The sequence below is a fragment of the Merops nubicus genome, unplaced genomic scaffold (assembly GCF_000691845.1).
Source record: "Merops nubicus isolate BGI_N331 unplaced genomic scaffold, ASM69184v1 scaffold5595, whole genome shotgun sequence".
NCBI lineage: Eukaryota > Metazoa > Chordata > Aves > Coraciiformes > Meropidae > Merops > Merops nubicus.
The window spans coordinates 15,394-37,229 of NW_008610156.1; the positions used below are offsets into that span (position 1 = coordinate 15,394).

Below are 21,836 nucleotides of genomic sequence, written 5' to 3' on the forward strand. Positions count from 1 at the left end.
CTGACCAGCACACAGTTCCCTTTTCTGGGGAACATACAAGTGCCAAGCGGCAAGAGGAATGTTCACTGAAACCAAGATCATGAATCTTGATGATTTTTAGACACATTTATTTCCTTATTCCCTGTCATTCCTCAGTGAGTTCTTCAGAAATGGCAACCGGATCTTCTTCTCTCCATCTCCTAGAGGCATCAAAAGAACATTTCTATTGAGATACTGAAGAGAGATGCTCTGTGAAGACCATAAACCTGGGACCACAAAACTTTTCAAGTTCAGATTCTCTATCATCTTTAAATCACGCTCACCAGCCCTGTCATGTGTACATGCTAAATCCAACCATCTTACAGGCCACCACTGCAATGGAATATTAAAAAGTCCAGCAAGATTGCATGATGTAATAATGATTTTAAACAGTGGTAGCTTATTTAATCTTAGTTCTACCTCATGTCCTAAAGGCTTACTCAAGTTCATGCTACTCTAGAACAAGTAAGATGAAAGAGATTATTGTGACCTTGGAGCTGAAAGTACTCAGTTTCTTGGGTAAATCAGACTCCACCTGAAGAGTATGGAAAAATCTGTAGCACGTGGCTTTGACTTAGGTGGGATACTGCAGATCGTGGGACCCTGTCACAGAGGACAAAACCCATCACCCCTTTCCAGTGAGACAAAAGGCTACACAAAAAAACTTTACTAAAACTCAATACAACTACCACTTTTTGGCACCATCAACAGCCCTGGAATCAGAGATTCCTGCTCCAGGAAAACACTTCAAAAGGGTTTGCCAAGAGCAGATAAAATACTACTCCCAACCATCATCTGGAGCTGGAGGTTTGAAACTATTTCCAAATTTGCCAGGCGGACAGTAGCCAGTGTAGTCCCTCTTACTTCAACAGCAATGCTTTTCATGTGCATAACTCCTTGACAACCTGCACAAGCTGCAGGGCTCAGTGGGAGCAGTGATGTAGAAGGAGAACATGCATTACTGCTGAAATAGAAAGCGAGGTGGGATGTTGACTTTTAAAAATATTTTTTCAACAGCCCAAATATTTTGGCTCTTGAAAAAGTCTTTAAGGAAATGCAACAACCTAACTGAGCTGCAGCTCCTTCACAGTAAAATTCAGGTTAAACTGCGTATCTAGATTCTCCACTTGGCTTACACATTTCCCAGATCCAAGGCAACAATTTATCTCTGAATATTGTTGTCACGGGTGTGCCTAGACTCCAGGGAGCACTGCAGCAGAGGCTATAAACAGTGAAAAAACTATTCTTTTCCCATTGCCTTGCTAATAAATAGCCCTGCATACCACAACATCCTCAGGCTGCTGGAGCTGAGGAAGAAAGGGGTTCAGCCACTGCAGCTACCATGGACATGAATCACAGACATCAGAACACAATGTAGTAGTGGAAAGGATGCCAAACTCACAGGCTCTGAGATGACACCGCCTCTCCGAGAGCTGGTTACTCATCTGGGCAGCAGCTATTTCCTCTTCAAGTTGTTGTGCACCCAGATTACATTCTTGGTGCCTTAACAAGAAATAGCCTATGCTCAAAGACAGAGAAGATCCTTCTTAAACAGAGCTTAAGGACAGAATTAATGAAGCTTGGCCCTGACGATAAGGCATGCTTCAGGTTAACAGTAGTGATAAAAGAAAGGAATGAACTCATTTTCTGCCCATCTCAAGAGGGCATTGCTCAAAGAGTAGTAAAGGACTACAAGGACTGGAGCTGAAGGAAGCCCCAAGGGATAATCCCTCCGTTTCACAAGACCATCGCACACACAGGATCATTGGCTGTGCTAGCACACTGATCCCTCTTCATAAACAGAAGTCCAGCTGTAGAGAAGTGACTGATTGTTGTGGTTTCAACCAATCTGTGGGGTGCAGAAAAGAGAGACTTCTCCTTGCATGTTTCAGATTGGGGAAAAAGAGCTGGCGAAAGAACTCTGTGGGACTTCAAGTCTGAGGAAGCTGTAAAAGCAAAGCAGTGAGAGCCTGTAGGCCTTTGCCTACATGAAAAGTCAGGACAGAGGATACCCAAACATACTTCAGCCTGCTACCATTTGAGGGTAAATTCACTTATATCTGATGGAAAGAAAAGGTGGCCAGAATCTGACCCTATGCTCATCCCAGATCAGAAGAACAGCCCATATGTGGAACATGCCATGTGGCCAAGCCCACATGCACACAGAAAAACTCAAGAAGACAGAGCTGCTAAATTATACTTTGCCTTCAACAGCTTCCCAAATGGACATAGAAACTGAGCAATAATCCCAAATGCATCTAGTTCACTATTACCACTGCAAAATACCTGCCCTGATACTTCTCCAAAACTCCTAAAGGTGTTAATGAAACTGATCATATGCCTGAAGTTTGCTCAAGACCTTCTTGCAAGATGCTCTGAAGCAAAAATACCATGACAAAAGCAAGAACAGGCAAGAGAACGATGCCAGGACAAACTCTCAAGTGACTTTCTACCTGCTCTTGGTCTCATCTGTGATGAGGCCAGGCTGCTGCACTGAGCTGTCTGCATCACGGTCCTTTCAGGGGAACAAGATTTGTCCCTTGGCACTTCAGCTAGAAGGCCACTCCAGAACTCAATTTGAACACAAATGAGATAATTGGGTTGAGTATCTCCTCATAGTTGCAGTATTTAAAAATGCACTTATCTGCATTTATCTGTAAAGCTACTCAAAAAGCATTTTCCATTTGGCATGCAACAGTAATCTGGGAAGACTCAGTCTCTCATATTGTCAGTTTTGTTATTTCAATTAAACACACTAAACTGTTGCAGGTATTAAGACAGGCTAGAAAGACTGAACTATTGTGCTCGTATGTAAAAGGGAAAATTAGGAATGTACTATGGCCATGTTTTCTCACTAGACTTGATTCTAACTTACATAAAACTCCCACCTGTTTTCAGATGACCAGAACATGGCTTCTGGTAGTACAGTATTACTCATATTCATATGAGATACCTTTCAACAAAAGGAAATAAAAAAAAAAAAAAAATTCAAGTGTTTACCAAAATTTTGAATAGAACAGTACTTGGAATCAAGGCTTTTGTTTTCAATTCTGTCCCTTACATTCCAAAGGCCACTACAGACTGACAAGTTTTTATGTGTTGTACCTTGAACTGAGCTTCTGGAGGTCCAGTGATGATAACCATTCTCAGCTTGGCATCTGGTCCTTCAGCAGATGGAATGGATAAACATAGCTTTTAGTAGCTGTCTTTTGAAGGAATAGTTTAAAGCCACCTCCTCTCTGTTTCAGTCTCACGTTCTCTTCAAGAGCGAAAAACGATTTGCTAAAGCAGCAGCATTACACTTCAGTCATGACGGGTTTGTTCTCTTTAAAGTGCATTAATTTGCTATAATAAAATACAGAGAAATTGGCTAAACCATAAGCAAATTTACTTCTGAAAATTAAAGGCACAGCTACTCATCTACATATGGCCAAATCCCACAAGACATTTTCATGTGGCTATGAGTGATGTAACACATGTAGCCTTCAAAAAGACAAATATGGTTAAAGGACCAAGATTCCCATCCCTACCCACTAACTTAAGTCTTTCTAACAAGTTTCACTCATTTGCAGAAGTTTTCATCTGTCCCCCTGAGAACAGAGCACCTTACTGTTGTAACTAATTAAAGACCCAAAATGTTCCTCTATACTTGTGAAGAAGTTTCCAAGGGGTTTTTAATCTACATATGTTTATTTGTGTGACCCAAATAAAAATTAAGCTCTACCAGAGCTGAGACAGAGCTGCCTGTAGGGTCTTTAGCAGTTCATGTCACCACAAGAAGATTTCTGTGGGTGTTGTTCTCAGACTCCGGTGGCATTAAATAATTCAAACTAGCCTCTGACATTCTGGATGAATCTTTTGTTTATCACAACTGACATTTCCATTGTTGCATCTAGTATTACGTAGCTGCTGTTGAATGGGCAATATATTAAAAGCTACAGGATTTCATCTTAGCTGTTGGCATAGGGATGTTATTCATATTTAAGAGCTGTAATTTATTCCAGACAAAATATCAGTCACCACGCATCATTTTCACTAAAGAATTTTGCAAACAGAAGTTTACATAATTATTCATATTGTACCCTAAGATGGGGAAGATATTACATACTAGTTACCTGGTTTGCATGTTGATTTTTTGTGATTTCTGCATTCCAATTGGTTATACATAAAATACACGTTCATTTTACAGCAGTACATTTATATAATACAATGTTGTAAGGGTAAGTGCAGATTAAATCCATTAATTCATTGGAACACAAGTATTTTAGAGGGGCAAAATTTCAAGAGACATTTGGATGCAGCTGACTGAACAGAGCTCGGCTGGATAGTTCCCATTCATTTAAAGTGGACATTGTAGATTGCCTTTCATTCATCTCATGTTTTCTTAGTGAACACCAGCACCTTTATTGAAATTTTAAGGAAAACTTTTTCCATCAAGCTTTCATTACATCTTACACGTTTAAATGTTCTGGGACATTTTTTGCTTTGTTTTTATCTTAGAATGGTCTGTTCTCAGCAGCTGGAGTAGAACATGGCTGAAGGCTGAAAAAGAAACATGTACCAACTAACATTTCAGTGTCTGAAGGGGCAACCTAAAAGACTTCAGTGTTTATTTTATCTGTCTGCTCTTAGGAGGAGAAGTTATATACATACAAACAACATCTAAGTGGTGGATTTTTAACTTCTGAGAGAAATAGTTTTACATTCCTAAACCAAAACCAACCAGTCTTCCATATGCCAAGTCACAAGCTGACAACTTCATACACCCAAAACCTGTAACACTCATCCCAGCTCCTCCAGAGACAGGAAGGGCTACTCTGGGAATAATTTATAACCAAGGAGATGCCAATGGCTCCCAACAGGTCCCAGCACTGTAGTACAGGATGGGCAGCAGACAGCCCAGAAGACTCTGCCTGGCTCCTTTGCTGAATAATTTAACCTGCTGGAGCCCCATACCAAGCCTGCATTACCAAGCAATGACCTCAAGTACAGGGACAGAACCTGAGCTCATCAAAACCTCTGCACCTCTGAAATGACAGGTTGGACATCATGGCCTTATGCAGAACCCCTGTGCATCTCCAGCTTATTTAGTCTTACTTTGTGGCTAAGAAGTTTCATCATATCTATAAGCTCAGCATGAGCACAAAGAAGATGTAAAAGTTTTCATCTTTACCAATCTACAGCACACCTGAAAACAAGTTCAGTGTCAAGCACAGACTTACTTCCCCCACAAAGTACAATCAGTGCAGTTTGGCAAGGTAAAAGTCACTCACGCAGCACTCCCTCCAACTCTGAGCTAAAAGCACATATTCCTCCACGATTCACAATTATTTTGCTCAAAGGTCATCAACATGAGGGAAGTTCAGAAATTTTGAGCGAATTACTACTAACTTTCACGCAGAAGCAAACAACATGCTCCAATTGTTCTGTTAGATTACAGACGAAGTTGCATTTTTATCTGAACTGATAAGCACACATGCAACTTCCCAATTTAGCAAACGTACCCTGCATCTATACAGTTCTGTTAAGATTTAGTCCTATTTCTACAAAAACCTTTACTTTATTCCTACTGAAAGAACAAAAGACCAGAGCTTTAGCAAACTTAACTGAATTCCAGTTAATACAGATACATTAAATGAGTTGGTTAGAGGAGCGCCAACCAGTAGGGGAAGCCTGGAGCCACTGTTAGCCACATACGTGAGAAATATGGGAAACTCCCTTTCCACTAAACTGTCTTGCAAGGCCCAACTTAAAGAATGAGTTTGGAAGGGTTTTTGGAGGTCCAGGTTATTTCACGTTTCTCTCTTCACCTAGCAGTACCTTCCACATAACAGAATCTTTAAATACAAACTATGGGAATGGAAAGAGGAAATACATGTGATGCATCATACCCCTATACAAGACAGATTTGGTAAAGAAAAATCAATGCCTCTTATTTTCTTCTATTCTATTTTCCCCCCTAAAAATATGATTATTAGTACTCTGCTAATGTAAACCATCTGGGAAATATAGCAACTATTTGAAGTACTTTTCAATAAAGGATGGAATTGGACAGCATGCCAGTTGGTTGACTGGGCAGTAACTGGATTGGCATTCAGAAAACCACACACAAGTCTCATTCATTCATCAGGGTTCCCCAATTATTTAGCTCTGAACACTTAGATGAACACCTCCAGCACCAAGCCCAGCCTCACAAGCTGCACCAAGCTCAGTTCAACATAGCCAGATGCTGGCCCCACTGCCCCTGACCTTTGGCATATCCCTGCCATATCACTCACTAAACAGGCCACATCTCCTGAGCAAAGAGAGAAGGGAGAAGAAAACATCTGCTTCATCCATGCAAGAAAATATCAATCTAACAGCACATAATGAAGGTATACACTGTACTTGTTTTAAAATATATTTTTCTTTTTTTAATTTAGGCAAACAGAATCTTCTACAGCATAAAATAGCAGAGCTGGTCATTTACAAGAAAAAAGCTCTACCATCTAGAGAAGATACTTGCGGTTACACATCAGTAGCAGAAACTCAAGGCCTTCCTACAACTGCAACTACTGCTAATCCCTATACACAGCCAAGGAAGATTTCACCAAATTGACTAAAATTCAAACCTAAGCTTCCATTAGGTCAGCCTCTGCAAATCATCTTGTTCATGGTCAACACACAAACAGCTGGATGTTAAAAGCAGGGTTCTCAGGTGAGCATAATTTTAAAGAACTGACCAATCCCAGGAGCTTGGAGCACAAGGGTCATTTTAAAACCTCAATGCATCAGTGTGGAACCATCTGAGCTTGACAGTCCAGACCAATCCATCTGGAACAGAGCAAGAGTGGCCACAGCAGCAGGAGACTCCACCTGAGCTGCTGTTTTTAGAAGGGGAATTTATCTCATCAATTTTCACTTTACCAAAAGCAAGAAGAAAGCCTTTTAAGCACTGCACCATTCAGACTTAAGTCTGTTTCTAAGAAACTGGGACCACCAAAGTAGTTTTCTTTGCAGCTTATATTTCACACCTCAGGAGATGTTTGAAAACATGCTTCCAATTATCTTGTCTTAAGGAAGATTAAAAGATGATTTATAAACAAATGTATCATTTATCACATCACATTCTAAGCACGGAGTGGGGGAGGACATTCACAGAAACACCACTTGTGCAAACTTGCTGCAAGTGTCATGTAGAATAGACAAAGTTACTCAGGTAATAATACCTTAATAGATGCGCCTGCAAAACGAGAAAGTTGTTTGATGTGCTGTCCCTGCTTGCCAATAATAGCTCCAACTGCCAAGGCTGGGATGAACAGATGAACAGTCTCAGACTCGGGCTGTTGCTGTGGGGAAGAAGGAAATATGCAGTGAATGTTTTTGAACATTACGAATCAGACTGACAGGAAAGTGGGTACAGAACAGGCATGCATGGAAATGAGTGGGGAATCTGACGATGCTCTGCGATGTCGGAATATTAAGGGTCTGGCTTTTTCTGGGAATCATGAAATTCACAGAATGTGAAAGAGCACATTGAGCCAAAAGAGGATTCTTTCATCTTTTATAAAATATATGCCATTTTAATGCTTGGCATTTAAAAACAACCAACCAAAAAAAAACCGCCAAAACCAACCAAACAAAAAACCCAAGCAACACCACACCACAACTGAGCTGTTGCTTCTTTGTGAGGCTTGCTTTCTTACCTGTCACTGTCTGGATTTGCTTCCACATGCAAGACTCTGCAGATGAGGCTGCTACAAGCAAATGAGCTACATCCTAAGCAAGCAAACTCTTTCTAGTTTTCCCAGTTAATTTTTTAATTTTAAATTGTGCGGAGAGTGGCACAAAAAAGCCTCAGAGATATATATATGCTACAGTTTCCTTTGTGTGGGAGTGATCTGGAATGATAACCAGCTTGAAAACTGCCAGTGATTTCTCCTGTGTAACGTTATGCAACAGTCAGAGCCTTGGCAGCAGGTCCCAAACAAGCTGGTAAATTAAATGCCAGATTAGGTGTTCTTAAAAGTGAGAGGACCCCAACATTGCACCCGTTGGATCTCGGACACCACCGCAGCTTCCTATTGCTTTCAAGCAGATGCCCCAGCTGGAGAGCACAACCTAACACAGGGAGCCTCTCTACGTGCTGCTCAACGATGAACAAACCACAGGGTTACACATGCCACAATAACCCGTAACTACTTCATTAGCCTCAGAAAGCTTGTCTTGGACTAATGCAGCACTGCTGAGTACCCACTATGCCACCATACCATTAATCCATCCACTTACATCAGGGTTACTTCTCAAAAGCCTTTTCACACAAGCCTTTCTTTGAACTAGGAGGTATTTGAGAACACTGCTTTTAAAGCATTTCTTCCTCTACGTAGTCCTCACGTGTTTTCAGAATTTCTTTTGCTCATCCTAGGCAAGGCGAAGCCAACAAGCTCTTTTCCCACAGAGGAGATTTTTGAATACAATGCAGTCATCCTCATCCTCGCCTTCTCTGTGTCCACTATGCAGACCAGGCTGAGCACCAGTGAGCAGAGCGTATAGGACCAACGGTGCTCATTTAGCTTTGCTCACTTGTATATTTTGTTAGGGTCACAGATACCAATATGTAAGATCACCAAAGTAGCTTTTTCTGGGATATTTTCAGGAAAAGATACATTATATGCAACACAAAGCCAAAAGCAGCTGCGATCCTAAGAAAAGCTATCTCCACTTATTTTTAAGTTTCAGTAACTTCTCTTGAGGGGAAGCAAAGTCCCACTGCATTAACTGTAAACAAATCAGAACAAAATGCTTGTTTCCAAGTTTTACCACTATTTTTGGTAAACACAAATCAACTGTAACCTCGGGCAAAACAAATTCCAGGCACAGCTCCATGTACCAGGTGAAGAAATCCCAAAATAGGATATTGAGAATAGAAACACATTCTGCCAGTTGCTTTAGGTGATCGCAACAGTTGCACAATTTACCCCGTGTTTTCACACGGAGGATTCACAGCCAGTTTATGCTGGTTTAAATCTGTGTTTTCCCTGGACACATGTTGCAGCCCTCCACACCCTGCCTCTCCACTGTCCTGTGTGCTTTGTGGTCAGCTGGATTGCAGATCCAGAAGTTTTTTGAGGGAGGCAGCATATATATTTACACACACCAGAATAACCAGGGAGCCACACAAGCAGCAGTCTAGAACAAGGGAGGAGGCAACAACAGTGAGGTCAGGGCACGGGAAAAGGTGGGAACAACCCTTTTTAATCTGCCTACAGATCTTTTTAAAACCATCTTGAAACTACACCCTGAAAATACATATTTGCAATGAAAGATACAAGTCACTTCATTATATATGTTAAACTGCTTTCCAGAAGATTACTCATTTTCTCCTCCTGTTATTACAAACATCCTGCAAGTGTACTCATAAGCTGTAAATCTTTTTACATGCTCATTGGGAATACAGCAAGATTTCTAGTAACTTGGAAATGCTACTGTCAGTACTTGGTTGATCTCACCTCTCCAGAAAATTGTTTCTAAATGGATACAAATTCACAAGGTATTTTTTTTTCCAGTTTTGTTGCAAGGACTCATATTAACTGTACTGGGTGTAGTGGCAACCTCTTTCCAGTCCAGGTGCAGGTATCCTAGCCAACCCCTTTGCTTGCTCATCTCCTTGACCCCCTATACCTTCAACTGTCCACACACACTCCAGCTCCTACAAAAGACCACCACCAAATTTTTCCCTCCCACATACAACTTCAGTCAACCTCTTCCAGCTAAATTTTGAGCACACACTTTCCAGCTAATTCATACAACACTGCCACAAATCAAACATGTTACTTGACTTGGTTTTCAAGAATTTACATAGCTTCTACGTAAACCCACCTCCAGACACATTTCTCTACCATAGAAACAAATCAAACTTCATTACTTTTGTTTGCAGATATTTCCTGCCTTCCCTCTGTTGCCCATCTGCATGCAGCACAGTTTTCCCCTCATTTTCCCAAAGCTTGATTTCAAGCCACTTTCTTGGCTAGATTCAATTCACCACTGAAATTCCTTTCTGCTGCCTCACCCTTAAACATGAAACATGGGCAGCAAAGGCAATGAAAGACACAAGATGTACACGTGTCTTTCCAACTATACAGTCAGCTCACTGTAGAGACTCCCCCCATCCCTCCTAGAACATATACATTTCAAATTTTTTCTTAAAGGACTTGAAATTAGTTTTGTGTGGGTGAGGTTCTTCAACATTAAACTTGGTGTAATAGTAATATGTATTTATTAAGAAATGGTGGAGAATTTGTTAATGATGAACTATTTATATATTGTAATTTTTCAAACTCTTGTCTGCAGGAGCACACTGGCACATACATATAACCAAATTCATCTCCAGTATAACATTACACAGGATTTAGAGAGATTACACCCATTTCCTTACCCACACCAATTTTCAACCACTCAAAAAAACCATAATGTTTGCTTTTTTTTAAAAGCATGAACATCAAAACCAACTCTTTTTTTCTTCTTCTTCTGAAATCAAGTCTAGCTAAGGCTTTTAACTGAGCATCATAACACCAAATTCAATTTATTATCTGTCCACCTCCTTACCCACAATAATTTTTAAATCCCTTTGTATTTACTGGAAGACTATCCTCCAAAAGAAACACACCAAAATGTAATGCAATGACTACACCACCCATCAATCTTACAGATGCTTCTGGGGATCTTAGGATGGAAGAAAATCAACTATAATTTAATCTTCCCCATGCCACACCACATAAGTCATAGAGCTTTCCAGGAACTTCTAACATGAGTTATATCAGAAATAGATTCCTAGATCTTAAACATATGTTAGAAGCACTAAATTTAGGGAACTAATTTCCCACTGTGTGGAATCTGAGCTTCAGTGTTCACTCCCTTAACAAGGCAAAGTTTGCTCAAACATATACTTAAAATTTTAAAACTAAAATACATGTGTGTATATATATAGCTTGGAGAATATCTGTCTGTACTGACTCTAGAGACTATTCTGCAGTTCATCCTTTTTACTTCGTAATTTTAAAGATATAAATTTATTTTTCAGTGTAGATGTTACAGTAGCGTGCATTCATTACTGAAGTTGTAAAGTTCATTAAGTCATGGAATTAGTCACCGACTAATTTCTGATAACAGTAAAGTCTCCTGTACATGGAAAATTCAGTGCAGTTTTTTCCTCTTCCCCATTCACTTTATTTTTCCTCTCACATAAGAAAATAATTTATTCAAGACTAGCCCAGCCCTGGGAACTGACAGAAATGTGGAAAAAACATCTTGTACAACAGTAACCTAGGTTCTCTGAGGCGTATCGTCAGTATATCCACCCTAATTTGTAAGTAACTGTGTCAGAGGCCTGTGATGTACAGACCACCTCTCATCTGCCCTAGCAGCATTTCTGGGATGGGCTCAGGACTAGCCAGCCCTACTGTTGAGCAGGTCCAGGCAGTATAAAGCAAGCTACACGCTCTTCTGGGAAGCGAGGCGCAGGCCTACGTGCACTTGAGGAGTGTGGCTTTGAGGAGAGAAGTTTGTCTCATGGAGTCGCAACAGACAACTCCAGGATGTTCACACAGAGAACTTAGTTTCTTAGGATTAAAATTGAAAATGAAGAAGAGCTCCAGAAACAGATTCAGAAACGAAGATTTCTTAGTCATAGGAAACTGGTTCTTGAAGAGCATGGTGACCAGAAACAACTAATTCAGTTCATAAACAGATAATACTTGCTTTGTTTCTAAAAAAAAATCAGTAAGCTTTAACACAAAACAGGCTTGATAGGGAATTTTCGTCTGTATCCAGCACATTCAACTAATGAAAATTATTTTAAATGCTGTTTTTGTTCATTAGTTGAATTCAAATTTCCACCCAAATATAGGCTGATGAAAATCAGAAGTTAAAAATTAATCAAGCAAATAAGAAAAGCACTATTCATCATTTTTGAACAGAAAATGGAAAAAATATATTAACCAAGGCAAATGGTAAATTGTACACTTGTTTAAAGAAAGACACAGTCACTGTATTAGCAAAGGGTAGCTGTAGCTGTACAGACTACACTAACACTTTCAGAAAGGTAACTAAAGTACAGATGTAAAACTTGATAAGTCAGCCTAAATCATATTTCCTGCTTGCTCATTTAAATTGTGATTGAAAACAGTCATCTAACATGGAGAAATAAATTAATACATCCCACTGGATGAAGCTAAGCAACTGCTTCTGCACACCAGTAGGTCTAACAGTTTAGACTAGTCCAACCCTTTTTTCCTGCAGCAGCTTATATGTACTTCCTTCCAGACCTTCTTCAAGTCCCTGAACAGCAGCCATCTGTCCCTAGCCTAACAGCCCATCACAAAAATTTCTTATTTTTTAAAAAAAATGTTATTTTTTGTTTAAGATCCCATCACCTCCATTCAAGATCTAGGCTAATCTGTTCCCAAATGCTGTAATCCGTGGATGTTTCCCCATCATACTGGACTTGCCTGGAGGCCTTGCACATACCGTCAGGATGGTCCCCTTGACTCCAGCCAGACTCTGCAGACCTGCAGAAGATTTTTTTCCTCAGACAATCACTTCTCTGTTGCCATCACAACCACATTATAGTTTACTCTTAGCAAACTGGTTTAGCAGAGCAGTCATTTCTTAGCTTCCAGAGCCTCAGCTTGGGGTGAGGCTCTTCCTCTCCTTGGGATATTGTCACATGCTTTTTAGCATGAGAGCTACTGCTCCACACCAGCACTAGAAGCCAAGGACTCCCGGCAAGAAAATCTGCAGATTCACTCTTCTTTCTGCAACTCTTGCTGCAGAGTTAGAAAGATCTGTAGAGCCCAAGAAGCTCTCCTCACAATAATCTTACTGTAACGCTTCTGCCAAAGGCCGGATGCATCAGTCCTACAAATTGCTCAAAAATCACATAAAAGAAGGAGAGCCTTACCTGATAGATCATGAGAAGGAAAACCATTCCTCCCCATCTCACACTTACAAAACAGGTAAGGCATGGCCAGGCAACAAAGAACACTTGGAAAAATAAGGCTCTGATCCTTCAGATAGATGGTGGTGGGTGAAACAGTAGGTCCCAAACCACCAGAGATGAGGGAGTGAACACTGTATTAGTGGAATGGTATTTAAAACACAAACCAACCCAAAAACAAAACCACAAAAAAACCAAACAGACACAAAAAAAGTTTTGCCTCCTTAGTTCTTCCCCAAGGTAAAAGGTGCTCTCTTGATTTCAGCAAACACTGCTGCTAGCTTCCTCAGTCAGTATGTGCGTCCTAGCTCTGCAGTGCGTGGGACTGCACGGGGACATGCATTTGGTAATTTACGTTCCTCATGTTAACTTGAGCATAAATCTCAGTCCTTTTCTGCAAGCCTGCCAACAGGGAAAATTTTTTCCAGTCATGTTTTTAAGTGTCTCCATAGATTCCTTGCTCTGTCAAACGTATGTGGTTGGTAAACCCATGGCAACATTTAGGGTAATGTTGTAAATCTTTTAAAATATTTTTCCCACTGAAGTAAATAAGATTTTGTGCCAGACATCAATGGGAGCAGAATCAGATTTTTGCTGGTTTCTAAGCCCATTATGCATCTCCAGTGCATGCTTTCATTTACTCTAAATGTGTCACAAATTAATTACCTTAGGATGAGACATTCATTTTAAGTCACAAAGTCACGTTATCCATATCTAGCCAGCATCAGTTTTGATCATCTGTGAGGGAAATAATTAAACTATTTTAAGACAGCATGGAACAGTCTCAGCCAATGTCTGGCTACGATCTAGCCTAGTGGGTTATTCACGTTTTTCTGTTTTTAAATATGAAATCCACTTTGTAAAGCAAAAATATATCACCAGTAGGTGACTGCATTAAAAAGTTTGTTTTTGCTGTTCTCCTCCTTCCCAGACGCCATGACCACCATCACCAAGGCACAGCAGGTTTACAGATGACTCACTTGGTCTTCAGAACACTCTAGGTTTTGTCAGGAAGTGAGGTATCATTTTATTCGAACTCTCTAACAGGCCCAAAGCCAAAATTTAAACCATGTTTTTGCAATGCACTGTGAAGAATTATTCTGGCCTACAGCTATAATAAACACTCTTATTTATTTAGTAATAAAAACCTGCAGCAAGGAGAAACCAACATTAAGCCATGTATCCTTTAGGACTTAACACTAGGATTCAATGCATGAATAAAAAATAAGCTTTTGACACTGGTGAAAGAAATCCTAGTGTAGTCGTTTTCCAACACTAATGCTAAAATTTTCAGCCTTTGCTAGAAACAAGAGGCTCATTAAGGAAAACTTATTTAAAGTCTTAGTAGATAGGTCTAACGTGATCCAGTTTTGCAACACTGTTGAAGATACCTCGTCACCATTTTCTACATCAGCTAAAGTGGTGCTGCCAGTGTAAGTAGAGTGAAGCCTGAGCTTCCCCCACCTTCTGAGCTTCTCAAGTTTATTTAGAACATACTTAAGCCAGTGCTGCAAGTCTAAAACTTTCTGCTATATTCACTACCTGAAAAGCCAGGACTATACTCAGAAGGCAACAGAGAGTTCTTCTCTGCTGAATTCAGTCAGTCAAGAGCTGGTAAAACAATTGAGAACAGTTAGCATTTTTAATTTCTCTCTGGACACCCTGAACCATCACCCATTGTCCCATCCACGCACTATACTGTCACCATCCACCTAGGGCTTCATCTTCACATGAATCCCAGATTAACGTGAGAGGAAGAAGTGGTGAGAAGGACTTGGAGCACAAGGAACTTGCCTCCCCCTCGCCCTCAACATCACGCTTGCAGCAGCCTTCTCCTAGTGCGGCCTGGAGCTCATCACATTACCTCCTTCCACCATGCCGGTCTCTTGGCTAGCAAACTGCTGTGTTCAGAGCAGAGCTGGCTCACCCCTACCCTGCAAGCACTTCTGCTGCATAAGGAACACTTGTGTCACTAGATGAAACAAGAGCACAGCCCTTCCGGAAGCAATCAGACCACGGCAAGGCCATCCAGCTCTACTCTACCCCCCAACCCATAGAAGTCCTAGACACCTAGAAAGTACATCATGCAGGTGGGAGCCCTCTGTCCAGCTAGCTGAGCTGGTCCTCTCCTCTTGGTTACAAACCCTAAGCAATAATTCCCATCTGCATTACCAAGCTGGGGACTACACTGCATTTCAACACCTGAAACTCAAATACAGATGATTATTAAATGATGGTCAGGACCTTAAGTGAGATGCTACTAAAATCACCACACTCAATACTACTTGCTTCACTTCTTGGCTCTCAACCTGAGTACTTTTCATCACCGTCATCTCCTACCTGGCAAGCCATGGGGTTCTCCTCCGACTACTAGAAGTCACTAAGAGGACCGCACCTATCAGAAGTGTTTCCAATATAAAAACCTAGCCAGGAATGAGGGGGTAGGAATCACAGAAGCAGAGAAGGAACATTTTCTGGCAGGCTGATTATAAGGCATTTCACAAGCAGGAACAAGTCTGACATATTTCTGAACATAGCATGAACTTCTTGTTTTTGCAAAATCTGATTGGCTGCAATGCAAAAAAAAGCAATCTGCCATCTTTTATTCTGAATAGACAGCCAAAAGCAGAAATCAGCATAAGGAACAGATTGTGAAACTACGTAAGCAGGAATTCTGATGGCCATTCACAAGGAGCAAACATAGGTATTTGGTGTTGCAACCCTGCACAACGACAAAAAAAAAAAAAAAAAAAGGAAAGAGGAGTGCCTATGTTTAGAAACTTCCACTGCAAAAACTGTGGCTGTGACACACCAGCCACATAGATACTTCAGACTCCTAGAAATTGCCCATGAAATCTGTGGCTTTGAAAGATATTTTTGTTTTGCAGAGACACTGCTCTCAGATTCTTTGGCAGCTGCAAGAAAAATAGGTTGTGAAAATACAGAAAGGTCACTTATTTTTCCAACATGTTTAACGAACAAACAGACCAAAGATGGAGCCAGCTACACCAGAATGAGGACTTGACCTATTTTTGTTTCTGGCCTGAAGGAGCTCAGCACACTCTAGTAACAAAATATTACTTGGCACCTTAAGGAATTAAATTTCCCATTTAGTTTACCGTTCAGGAGACGCTGAGCCCGGTACATACAGTTTGGGAGTCTGAGATGTTCAAGGGAATGCTAAATCTTTCCATGACAAGAGAGTAGGAGCAGGAGACCAATACAACTTATGTCTTGTCCCAAGGAACCACAAATAACACTACAAGTGTTCAAACCTGCAGTGAGGAAGAAGCCATTCTTATCTTAAAAAGTGTGCGTTACCAGTTAGTGGACAATGCTATTTGCACTACAACAACCCCAGAACTGTGAAAAGAGCCATTAGGAATAACTGAAGGCTTCAACATGTCAGAAAAAATACAAACTGTCATCTTGCCAGATCTTTGTACGCCACACAGTGCCAATTGCATTTCTGCTTCCCTCACTGGGGGCCAGTCCATCTCCAGAGGCATAATAGTTTCTGATTACTCTGGACATGGGTCCTCGCCAGCACAGCATGGTAGGAGCAGTAGACTTCGTGGTGTTGGGAGGACCAATCATTTTCTCCACAGGGCAAAACAATTCCACAATATTATGCATCATGGAGCAAATTTCTTAGCTGTCAAAAATGCATCATTAACAAATTTAAGAAACTAAGCAACAAGAGAAGTGTATTCAAGGCAGCAAGGTGACAATCTTCAGAAGTAGTCCAGTTAGCTGGTAGTACTTTTTTCAGACAATGCTGTTGTCCTATAGCATCCTCCTCAAGATTGTGCACACTGCAGATGTATGGTTTTCATTTCACAGATCTAAAACCATTTTGTAAAAACACTTGCAAATGGTTCTTCACCCCCAAAACCACATCCTCTTTTGGCTGTAGGACAGCTCCTCACAAAGTCATCTGCTGCTTAACAAGCTAGCCAAATAAGGGCAAAGCCACTTCCGACTACACAGATTACTACCTTTGGGTAGTTCAGACGTTAACAGTTGCATGACGTAATCTTATCAAACTCAAACACCCAAAGGAGCCCAACTCCACCAAGTAGGAGCCAAAGTACCTGGAAACACAGGGCAGTTTGTCCTCTTCCTTGTCTCTCATCTATGCTCAGGGCATTAAATGAAGGCCCTCAGTAAAGCAATTTTTCATTTTATATTACTTTTCTCTCCTGCCAAAAGCACAATACACATATTTCTTTTCTCACATCTATGTGATATAGAAGATATCTTCTTTACTACTATTATTTCAGAAGATTACTGAAGAATAAAGAATCTCTCTTGACCAAAACACCATCTAAGGAGACTGTTTTCCATTGGCATGTTCCTCATCTGCAACAAAAAGCTTCAAGAGAGATGTCAAAAAGAACAAAAGAAAGCAACCTATCAACCCAGCTGTGCAAGACTTTTTGTCATTGGAAATAGATGGTTTGATTTCTTGGTTTTGTTTACTGTAGGAAACCACCTTTTTCCTTTTTCCTCCCACTCTTCTTAGAATCATAGAATCATTTTGGTTGGAAGAGACCTTTAAGATCAAATCCAACTGCTAACCCAGCACTGCCAAGTCACCACTAAACCATGTCACGTAGTACCACATCTACATGCCTTAAATACCTTCAGCCTCTATGTGTATCACATAATCCATAAGTTAACTGTGAGGCTAAAGAAAAGGTTAGAAAGAGCATATTTTGAGAGCAGAGCTTCAAGAAGCTACAACAGGTGTGCAAGTGAAGTGGAACTGCGTTCTCCACTGCTAAGCGTAGGACCATCTCTTTACCTTAGCTAACCTTAACACATCAGAAGTTCAGCCATCATTTACAGGACCTTAAAGATGTTGGAGAGCAGCTGGCATGAACTCCTTCCTCTTGTGAAAGAATGCTGCCTCCACCTCACCTCCTCAAATGACTGAATGCATTTACCGTGTGACAGAGCGAGAAATAACTCTACTGCCTTGTTTCAGAACATGCAAGGGCAGGATGAGCTTTCCACAAGTTAGCCCCTCTTCGCTCATACTCTTAGGAGGCCAAGTTTCAGACCCTAAAGCTACAAAAGCAAGGCAGTCAGGTGTACAATTGAACATGCAAAGTTTCAATCACAGAAGGAAGGGTGCAACCCATTTAAGCCCAGTAGGTAGGCCAGTTGTAATTGTGTGACTGTACACGGACGAACTCTAAGAAAAGAATTTGTTTTGTTTGGAGCTTTAAAGTCTTCAGTGTTCTGTTACAACAAATTTCTATCCTTGAGAGGCAAGTATGTGCATATTCTCCCCAAAGTTCAGAAGACAGAAGCAGCAGCTTCATCAAAACAGCTTTGAGCAATACTATAGCTGAAGCAGTTTGTCTGGGATGCTTCCTAGAATACTTTGTGGCAATATATCTTCTGGAAAACATAGCACAGGGCATATTCACTTTTGCAGAATCTTACCCTCCTCCTCATACAAATCCAAATTCTTCTTGTAGGTGCTCCGCTCATGACATTCATGACAAGTGACAACGGGCAGACTAACAAAACTCTTGGCAATAGCATCAGAACTGCCTCACACACGCATTTAAGTGCAAATTTAAGAAAGGTTTAAGGGTAAACAGAAGCTGAGGTTCTACAGGTCCAAAAGCAGCTGGACAAGACATCAGCTACAAATAGGCACATGAAAGCTACTGGTCTTTAGCATGGTCACGCAGGTACACATTCATAAAAAAAAAAAAAACACAACAAAAAGATTATTTTTATCATATTACCAGGATCATATGAGTAAAATCATGCCCATTTGACTGTAAAAAGTATTTGTAATTCCTAATATTCTTAACTGAGCCATTTCTTATGTCCTACTTCTTCTCAAACCCTGAAACATTGCAGTGATACTCACATGTTCAAATTTACTTGTCTTTTAGGGGGCTAGAGAAAAGTATATAGATCTTAGATTTTTGCAAAGAAAGACAGGAAAGTTCAGGAAGCAAAACACAATATGCAATTCTATTGCATCCCTCTTAAATGGTCACACAAAGCAAGTGCTTTAAATATTTAAATAGCTCCAAGTTTCCAAATTATGCAGTTGCAGTATCAAGAATTGTTGCCAGTAACAGGTAAATATGGGGGGGGGGGGAAAAAAAAAAGCCCTGAATGGTTAGCCTGCCCTAGCTGTGATGCTTAGACATGGTTAGTCATGTACAGTGGACACGTGCACACACGTGTTTGTATCTGTAAGCAGACAGGTACCAAGGACAACCTGTGCCTTCCTGTAAAGACTCCACTGCCAGGACAAGCAGTAAAGGAAAAAACAGATTCTTAGTGGGACACAAACTGCATCTCTTTAAATTAGATGAGGCTTTATTCAATAAGACTGGTGTTATTCACCCGTGTGAACCATTGTGGAGACTGACCAAAGAAAATGGTGTATCTCAGTCGTGTGGAAATTGTTCTCCTGAATGTGACCCAGTTCAAGAGAATGCCAACCAGTGTTGGGTAACTTCACTATCTCCTAAGTTTGTGACATTGGACTATTCCTGAAGTAGCTGGAGAACAGTGTTTATGCTCTTGTCAAATACGCCTTAAAGTTTTGCATGAAGAGGGAGAGGATGAAGCATCACACAACAGCTCACATTAAAACACAGCTAAACCTAACTACTCATTCTCAAGCTCCTGAATACTCATGTTTAGGAACAGTTGGCTATGGCTCAGGGTGTTCAGACCTGTTACTTCAAACTCTGACAATGTAACAAAATCCTAGATCTGTTTATTATGCACATTTTGCTCTTTCCACACATATAAAACAAATAAAAAAATCCAACATGAGGAATGTGACAGACATTGTTTCAATAATTGAGCCTCAGTTTCTTTGGGAACTGTCCTAACACAAGGTCACAGCAACACCTTGTCACTAGAAAACAATACATATGAAGAACCAGGTCTATATGGATACTCTTCTGCAAATGCCCAAAGCTCACCCACCCATCTCTTCTGACCCAAGGGAGAGACACTTGCTAGTTGATCCCTGCATCAAGGTGAAGAAAGGGTCCACACAAACATACTCATCAGACAAAAGCCTCATAACTCTCAAGCATATCACAGTGGGGTCGCAAGCCCCACTATATGGTTTGTAAGCGCACATCCACAAGGACTGTGAATTGTCAAGGACTTCAATGACATTAGATACCAAGGGGCCCCAAATAATGGCGTAGCTGAAATTGTGGATGAACACACCTTTACTCAGTCAAACAGGAAACAAGGAATGGCCACCCATGTCCAGCCCTGAGCAGAAGGTAAAATCTGCACTGACAAAAATAAGTGAGACAGCAGCATGACACACTTATACCCTCATGTCAGCCATATTTTCAGAAAGGATTTTCAGCTGCCGGGAAGGGAAATCCTCAATGCCAGCTAACCAAAGCTCCCAGGTGTACAAAGGCATTCACTCAAAACAAGCTAAAGGGACTTGTGTGGTCCAAACACTTCTGCAAAAACAAGGAATTTGGTAAAGAATAGCTCATAGGTATTGTAAGATCTCCTTGTGACTTCTTCATTAATGCTTCTTATAAGACCTTCTTTCACTGAAGCCTCTTTTAATCACAGAGATTTCTATTTTATTTTTAAAATCTCCTACGAACTTTTCTAGATCCCCCTCTATAGTTACCTTCAGCTTTTCAAATTGTTTTCATTTCTTCAAAATATAGCCAGCCCTTTCCTTTTGCCTTTTCTACTTTCACATCCCAATACCCTATTTAATCGCTGTCTTAAAAATTGTTCTACTAGAGGGAAAAAGAATTAGAGAGGAGTAAAACTCAAATTACAGGCTCTGACTTCATACACAAAAGAGATTTAAAAGTCTTTGTCCAATAAAGTAAAAAAACCTCCAAAACTCCCCACACAACCCAAAACAACACAACCCCTCCCCCTTTGTTTTGTGTCAAACTGCATCTACTCTCAAAACTCATCCACAATTTTGCTTCTCCTTATTTTCGGCTCCTCAGAGAGGGACAAGTACTCCAAGTAATCTGAGGGGCTGACCTGCCTGCAGCCCACAGAACCACCTCATCTTTTCCAAATAAGTAGATGTACAAGTAAGAAAAGGTGAAAGAGCTTCAATTGTTTGTGCATTTGCTTCAGAAGCCCTTAGTATCAAGTTCAACGTCTGTCTTGGTACCACCTTCAACCTCCACAAAAGCCACCAAGAGTTTATCCTCCGAACCTGTGAGTTTAACCCTTCTTTTTACATGTTAGTCTTAGATGTGTGACAAGCTATCTGGAACAAGAGCTTTTTCAGAGGACCGAGCAAACAGCACAAACAAGAGAGAGTTCAGACAGTGCAGTCCTTCCAGCTGCAAAATTTCTACACTTTTACACAATGATGCTTGTTTCTTGATTTTTTTTTTTTTTTTTCCCCAGATGCTGCCACTATCCTATTTCCAGAAACCTGGACGCTGCAGGCCAAAGTCCTGGCAGGTAAGAAAAGGTGCACTACCAACATAGGTAGCGCTATAAAGGAGCACTACCAACAAAGATCTTAGCAGGCCAAAAAAGGTGCATCTGGAGGCGGATAAAGGAGAACTACCATAGAGGAACAGACAGGAATAAGATTGAAATCACTAAATTCAGCACTGTTTAGGAGCGTAATTAAAGTAAAGCAAGAAAGAAATGTAAACAAACCAAGTTGAGGAGCAGAACCGTACAGTATATATCTTAAGAATAGCAAAGCAGTTTGGAGATCTGGAGTACAAAGGCAAAAAAGCTATGCTTTTCATTACCACTAAAGCAAAGGAAGTCAACAAATTGCCTCTAATTTCTCTTCAAAAAGAAGAAGTATATTGAAGCAATCCATTAC

The 21,836-nt window shown here is 40.6% G+C and overlaps 1 protein-coding gene across 1 annotated transcript in view; it reads right to left on the reverse strand.

Moving 5' to 3' along the window:
- The window catches only part of IGF2BP3 (insulin-like growth factor 2 mRNA binding protein 3), a gene marked incomplete at its 5' end in the record, with an annotated part of 118,808 nt that overhangs the window by 5,930 nt on the left and 91,042 nt on the right, over positions 1-21,836 (reverse strand). Inside the window, 3 exons of the mRNA XM_008940798.1 lie at positions 3,124-3,210; positions 7,227-7,346; positions 12,917-12,922. Of these exons, the coding sequence (XP_008939046.1) occupies positions 3,124-3,210; positions 7,227-7,346; positions 12,917-12,922 (213 nt within the window). The remainder of the gene's footprint in view (positions 1-3,123; positions 3,211-7,226; positions 7,347-12,916; positions 12,923-21,836) is intronic.